Source organism: Melanaphis sacchari, unplaced genomic scaffold (genome assembly GCF_002803265.2).
Source record: "Melanaphis sacchari strain LSU unplaced genomic scaffold, SCAv2.0 Contig398_pilon_pilon, whole genome shotgun sequence".
In the NCBI taxonomy this organism is placed as follows: domain Eukaryota; kingdom Metazoa; phylum Arthropoda; class Insecta; order Hemiptera; family Aphididae; genus Melanaphis; species Melanaphis sacchari.
The window spans coordinates 11,857-19,420 of NW_020271252.1; the positions used below are offsets into that span (position 1 = coordinate 11,857).

A 7,564-nucleotide genomic window follows, 5' to 3' on the forward strand; every position below is an offset into this window, starting at 1 on the left:
ATGTTATTTTTAATCCCGAGGCTTGCTGAATAGTAGGCATATGTTTAATAGTTTCATCATTTATAATTTTTTCCATACATTTAATTAGGTCTGTCCTATACTCAAAAACAGTATTAACTGTTCGAGAATTAAAATACCATCTTGTCGAAGTGGCCCTAGGTAAGTGTTTATTTACGACTTCGTTTAAAATTGCCGTTCGTTGAGAAGAAGTTGAAAAAAATGTACAAAAACTTTCTAGATTAGCAAAAAAAAATTCTAACATTTCTATTTATTGACGCAGAATTGAACATTACTAAATTTAGCTGATGTGCGTAACAGTGGATATATTCTGCATTTGGATAATTTTGTTTTATTATCGTCTGGACGCCGTTATTATGACCACTCATAACTGAAGCGCCATCGTATGTTTGAGCGATTAGTTTATCTGTTTCTTTTTCTATCAAGCTGTTCTTTAATACACTCAGATAAAGCTTTAGCATTATTTTCTTTAGGATTTAAAAATTCCCAAAATCTCTCTACCAGCTTATCATTTACAATATAGCGATAAACAATTACCATTTGAAAAACAGCACTAATATCCGTAGTTTCATCAGCTGTTATTGCAAAATAATCCGCCTTTTTAATTTCTAATGATATTTCTTTTTGACAAACAGCTAGCATACATTTTAATATTTCATTCTGAATAGTTTTAGACGTACCTTTAAAAACTGTCGCATTTTCCAAATGATTTTTCAACACATTATCTAATTCCGCACTAAAATTTACTAAGCCTCGAAAAATTCCTGGATTGAGAGATGTTTCATTTTCATTATGACCTCTTAACTCAAAAGCGCCACAAAAACGAACACAATTAATGATGACATTCAAAATATATCTATTATTGGAAACTTTTTCATTGTGTAGCTCTATACCTAAAAACAAAATTTTAAATTAAAATAATTAAAATTTATATTAATAAAATAATATTATTAAAAATACCTCTTCTATAACCACTGTCCAACATAGAAAGAATATTTGTTTTTCCCAAAACAGCTAAATTTAATATGTTATTAATATGTTTTACAGTAGAATCATGTTTTTTCATTCTTTCGTTTAAATTACTTAAATCTGTCATTCCAGTTTTTGTCCATGAAATTTTTCCACGAAATAAAATACACGGAAAACAAAAAACAGCATTTCTAACATAACATCCGCAAAGCCAATTATATTTAGTATAATAGTCATTGGTAAAATGACGAGTATATTGTCGCGATTTTTGTTTAGTCACTTTTATTAAATTTAAATCCGGCACAGGTCTTCCCAACGTTTTAATTTGAATTTTTTCTTCATTCGTATAAAGAAAAAATTTGTTTTTTAAAAGATTGTCTACTGAATTCATTTTAAAAGAAATAATACGTGTTAGTTCTTAAAGGAAAGAATTCACTATGACAGGTGAAATATATATACTGATAATTGTTATATTATAAAATTATATCGAGCATTTGATACAAAAATCAGATTACAAATGGAAAATCTCAAAATTAACGAAGATAATGTTTATTTTAAAAATCGGTTCGCAGTAGTAACTACGCACCGAGTTGCGTTGTATTTTGCGATCCCCCACTCATCAGCCATACTTATTTTATACAGGCGTGTGGTGCTGTCATAGTGTTGCGCATCGATTGGTGTGTGCATATTGCATAGCTTTTTTACTTTAGGAGAAATAATATGGTCACAACGTGATAGTTCTTTACCGAAAAATATTTTTGAATATTTTTTTTTTTTTTTAACAGCACCTCGATAGTCTTAATAAATAGTTTATAATGATTAAGTTCTAAAAAAAATAAAAATATTATTTTGATGAAATGGCATGTGGTGCGCTTGCACCAGTGCACCTACGCACGAGCCGCCACTGCATTTCGGGACGTACGGTATAACCATTAACCGCCATTTGTCAGTCGCCAGAGTTCTAGGTTACGTTATTCCAACGATTCAATATATTATATTATTATTTACTTATATTAGTGATTAATTATATTGTGGGTACTTATTCGAAAATTCTGTATTGTCCTGTTATTTTCCTGTAAGTTGTATAATATTATTAGTGTTGTGTACCTACTTGATTGACCGCCGATAGTTACAACTCGTATAATCGAGGTTCTGCCGTTCCTAAACTATAAGTTAAGTAACTGCATTTTTTATCGTATTTTGGTAAGTAATTTATTTAAATTTAAAATATTTAAATTTGAAACAATTCACTGTGCAGTTTTTTTTCAGACTATTAGTTTTGAGCTGACTATTGTGTATACAGTCGTTAATAGTGAACCTAACCATATTAGTTATTTTGGTAAGTACAGGTATATTATAATTATTAAAGTTTTAAGTATATTTTGTATTTAGTTATGTCATGCCATACTCTCAGTAAATCTACTAAACGTGGACTATTTTTAGAAGAAATAGAGACTGTAGATTTCTTGATGGATAATCAACTTGAATTAAATCATCAACCAAGTACATCTCATGACAGTTTTTCACTACCTTTAGAAAGTTCTAATTCATCTGATTCCATTGATAGTACTTCAAACAATTTGTTTTCATTTAAAACGCATCTTAATTATATTTCAAATAATAGTGATTTTGACCAAAATATTTTTTCATATAATTTTTGTTCTGATACTCTTGAGTCTGATAATAATGAAATTGATATATTTAATGATGAACATTTAATATTGAATTCATTAGCTAAATGGAAAGTTAATTACTCTATAACAGTGATTCCCAACCTTTTTACCACCACGGACCACTTCGACAATATTTTATAGGTCGCGGACCACCTCAATTTTACGAAAACTAGAAAGCCCTTTTTTTTTTTTACAAAAATACACAAAATTTATCAAAAATTGTAAATTTTTATTATGTTACTTTACTTTTTATTACTATACTATTATATATAATTCTACTACTTTACTATACAAAATAATTTAATTAGGTAAAAATTTTACATTTATTAAAAATTCAACACAAATTACTATAATAAAAAAATGGGTATCATACTATTATTTCTATAAAAGGTAAATTTAATTATAAAAACAAGTTATTGTGATTTTTGCGCTTGCATTTCCTTTACTAACAAAGATATTCTTGGGGTAATATTGCTCAAAGGTACACGCATGTATTTAGTGGCGTCCAGCCGATTTCTTTGTTTGTTTTAAATGTAGAGCAGTGTGGAAAATCCTTGTTCGCATATAAAAGTTGTTGAAAACATGACTAAATATCTTAGTGCGATTTCTCGAAGCTTAGGATAAGTAATTGCTTTTTTTTACTTAAACTCTTTAATATTCATGGAAGATTCAAACGTATCCTTACAGTTTCAATCATTTTGTAACTCTATCAAATCTTCCTGGATATCATCATCTACCTCATAAACTTTGACAATAAAAGGGTTTCGAATCATACTTCGGACACCTTTCGTTTCATAACCATTATATTCTGGAAAATACCGGTTAAATTCATCTTTAAGTTTATGCAAATGGTGTAAAACATTTTGCTGGACCTCAGGCACAAAGTCAGCATATTTTTCGTTGTCGACGATGCTTTTTAGTGTTTGAAACGTTGAGTAGTTATTTATCTCAACTTTACTTATCCATAAATTAATTTTACAAATAAATGCGCGAAGTTTATCTTCAAATATAAATATATATTTTCAGCGCCTTCCAATTTATGATTTCCGGAGCCTTATAATTATTGTAAATTAAGCTTGTTTAAATGTGCTCAAAGATATCGACAAGATAAGCCAAGTGCATTTCAAACTTATGATCACAAACACATTTCGATAAATCGATCATTTTTTTCTCAGTTAAACACTGTCACCTCCTCCTTAAGTGAAAATAATCTTGTCAACATGTTTCCTTTCGAAAGCCATCGGACTTCGGTATGAAAAAGCAAAGTTTCATATTCAGAATCCAAGTCCGAGCATATTATTTTAAAAATGCGAGTATTTAGTGCACTACTTTTGATAGCGTTCACCATTTTTACGGACTGTTTTAAAGTATATATGAGTTCTTCAGGTAATGTTTTTGAAGCTAATGCTTGTCGATGAATTACACAATGCGTTGTCAATACTGAACAGATTTTTTCTTTAACCAAGGTTGCTAGGCCCGAACGTGATCCTAGCATAGCTGGAGCTCCATCCGTACAAAAACCTGCAAGCTTTTCCCACATAATATCGTGTTTTTCAAAATAATCATTTATTATCTTCATTACATCACTTCCTTTCGACGTAGTACCCAATTCCTGCAGTAACAAAAGCTCTTCTTTTATTGTGTTGTCATCGTCCAAAAATCTAACAAAAACCAGTAACTGACAACATTGCGAAACGTCAGTACTTTTATTACACTGCAATGCGTAAAAAGGTGAGTTTTTTATTTTTACCACTAATTGTTCTTCCATATCGAAAGATATTTTGTCAATGCGAGCTTTTACGGTGTTATTCGATAATGGAATTTTTTGTATTTTATTTTTAGCTTCCTCACCTAAGACTTCTTCAACAGCATTTAGTAAACAAGGTTTCAATAACTTTTCACCGATAGTGTGTGGTTTTTTTGATTTTGCGATTAATTTTAAATAACGCAGATAGCACTTTTTCATTTAACTCGAATCTTGAACCACTTGTTCCAAGTTTTATTTTTTTCAAATTTTCTGACTTACCCATGAAAAATGCTGGTGGTTAATCACTCAATTTAGGATGGACAGTTTTTAAATGCCGTTCTAATTTAGCGGATTTCAACGCATCATTACTAAGAACAGTGGAACATATAACACACTGTGGTCGAGTTTCATGGTTAGTTTCGATTGCAATAAATCTAAATTTGATATAGGAGTCGTCATATTTTCTTTTCGGAGCCATTTTCTTTAATTTTAATATTAACACACGGACTATCATAAAGAGGCAAAAGCACAGACGTCGACTACGGAGTACGAATACAGAGCAACTAACAATATTACAATAAAATTAATATTAAACTCTGTACATAGCTTTTTGTATTCTACCAATAATCTAATCTTGCTGTAAAAACAAGATTAGATTATCGGTTGAAATAATACATACGTGACATAATGTAATATAAATTTATAAATAAACGACGTAATATACACGTGCCACGCCATGGAATCGATGACAACGATTGTCAATACATAATATTTTGACTGCCTTGCTTTTACGAATTAGACGTTATATAGTATATAATATAATAAGAATGAGTTACTGCCTTCTTCGTTGGAAGTCCAGCAAAAACAGTTACAAACTTTGTCACGCGCTCCAAAGGAAAAATGAAATATTTTTAAATTTTGTAGGTATAGCTCGCGGACCATAGGTTGGGAACCACTGCTTTAAATATTGTGAAAAATCTAAGTACTCTAAAATATTGTCTTTATCTACATTTAAAAATTCTAAAAATCGGAATTTGAATATATGCATAATTTAAGCATAAAATGGAGTGAGCATGCTTAAAAAATCACCCTGTTTATATAGGTTTGATGATGGAAAAAATAAAAATTGACGACAGTTTTTGGGAAAACAAATTAAAAATGAAATGAAAAAAAAATTATTTAGAAAACATGTCGCCTCAAATACTTGCTAAAGGAATTAATTAATTATATTAATATATAAAAAAAAAATTATCATTTAAATACGAATTACAAGTATTCAGTTTTTTTTTTATTATTATTGTTGTTGTTTGTTAAATTATTTGTGATCAAAAATAATAATAAATACATCTAAGTAATAGTTATCAATAGTTACTAATTTTTATTTTATGTAAATTAAGTTTTCTAGGATGCGGATACGACGCGACTATATTATTATGAATGCATATTTATAATTTATAGTAGTTGTACCTATAGAAAAATAATAATACACCTTTTTCCGACGAATTCTCATGCGGCATGGTTTATTTTGATTATAATCATAAATCTGAGAATTCAAATTTTGAAAAACGCGATAACGGATTACACATAATAATGTTCGTTTACTTCTCCTTAAAACATGGTCTGCTTTAGCCCCTTTAATATTATTATTATTTTTATTACTTTTATATATATTATATACAGTGTGATCATGATAAGTGGAAACACTCAATAACTATGTGTAGGCTTCATTTATTTCAATTATCCTTTTTTGGGTAACTAATAAACACCATTATACACATTTTCAATTAATTAGACTATTTTTGTGACATCTATTTTGGCGTGTGCGCACAATAACTTTTTTTTTTTAATGGCAAAACCTATTTTTGACCACGAATTATTAATTTTTGTATTTTTTAATGAATTTAGTGGTTGAATTTCTTTTCTAAGTTAAAAAATGGCTGAGTTATAGCAATTTTTAATTTTATGATATTTGTACGGGTATAACAGATTATAAAATACGAAGTCAATAATAATAAATACGTAATAATAAAAATAAAAATACAAACATTTACTTTTTTATTAATAAGTTTTATTTATCTAATAAATTGTTCGAATTGCGCACCATGGTGCTGTAAACAATATTCAACACGAATTAAAAATTCTCGGTTTATAGCAGAAATAATTTGTTCTTCTGTAATTTGACTACATACTACAATTATTAATTTGTTTTTCAAATCAAGAAAACACGTAGGTGGATTGGCATACTCTACCGTTTTCAAGTGACCCCAGAGGAAGTAATCTAATGGTGTAAGATCTGGTGACCTTGGTGGCCACTGAACTGCTTCGTAAGTCCCTATCCACCGATTTGAAAAATATTCATTGAGGTAATTACGAAAAATATTTGCATTGTGGGCTGGAGCTCCATCTAGTTGGAATATTAAATTTGTTCTGATGTCTTGTGGAAGGTCATCTAACATATTTGGCGTTTAGTAAGAAATCTTTATATCGTCTTCCATTAAGAGTGCCATCGTAGAAGTATGGTCCTAATAGTTTACAATTTATTAAACCATACCATAACAAAGATGCCTCTGGCCTCAAAAATCTCGTTCACTCGAATTGTATGTGCCCGTTCGGACAACTTCCTTAAATGATCACCGTACCCATCGATACCGGTAAACGGAAAATTGTTACGGTTATTGTGCTTTGAACAAAAGAAATGAAATAGGCGGAATATGGGTAGGTACTATAAAATATTTTATTTTCAGTGATTCAAAAAATTAAATTAAAATAAATATATGTTCACATTTAATAGTAATATGATAGTCAAAAAATGTGTCCAAAATTAAATAATTCATAATAATTCAAAATTAAATATAAATTCACGATAGTTTCCCTTTGGTGTTTAAAAAAAATGTCCATTGTAATTTCTTTATTTACGTAACTGGTAATAGTTTCATGAAGTCTATATTGAAGTGAAGCATATTTTTATTATTTTTTTTTTAAGATGTTAAATTATTAGGATTGTAAATCATACCGTATACTTTCAATTCGCATCGAAGATTCATCTTGTTGAATACACTGTAGAACTAACCAAAATGATTGTTCCTACAAGCTTATTAAAATAATTATTTCACCCTTCGCAATAGTTATTTGTTCTATCATCACCATTCAATGTGAC

General features: G+C 29.2%; 2 protein-coding genes across 2 annotated transcripts; both read right to left on the reverse strand.

Moving 5' to 3' along the window:
* Positions 1-420: 420 nt before the first annotated feature.
* LOC112597256 lies at positions 421-1,114 on the reverse strand. Its single transcript, XM_025343227.1, has 2 exons — positions 979-1,114; positions 421-911 (listed from the first exon to the last, which is right to left on the reverse strand). Exons 1-2 carry the CDS (start codon positions 1,112-1,114, stop codon positions 421-423), a joined length of 627 nt encoding a protein of 208 aa, XP_025199012.1.
* A 2,717-nt stretch (positions 1,115-3,831) lies between these two features.
* Positions 3,832-4,626, reverse strand: LOC112597257 (protein ZBED8-like). The gene has a single exon (XM_025343228.1). It carries the CDS (start codon positions 4,624-4,626, stop codon positions 3,832-3,834), a length of 795 nt encoding a protein of 264 aa, XP_025199013.1.
* Between the last annotated feature and the right edge of the window lie 2,938 nt (positions 4,627-7,564).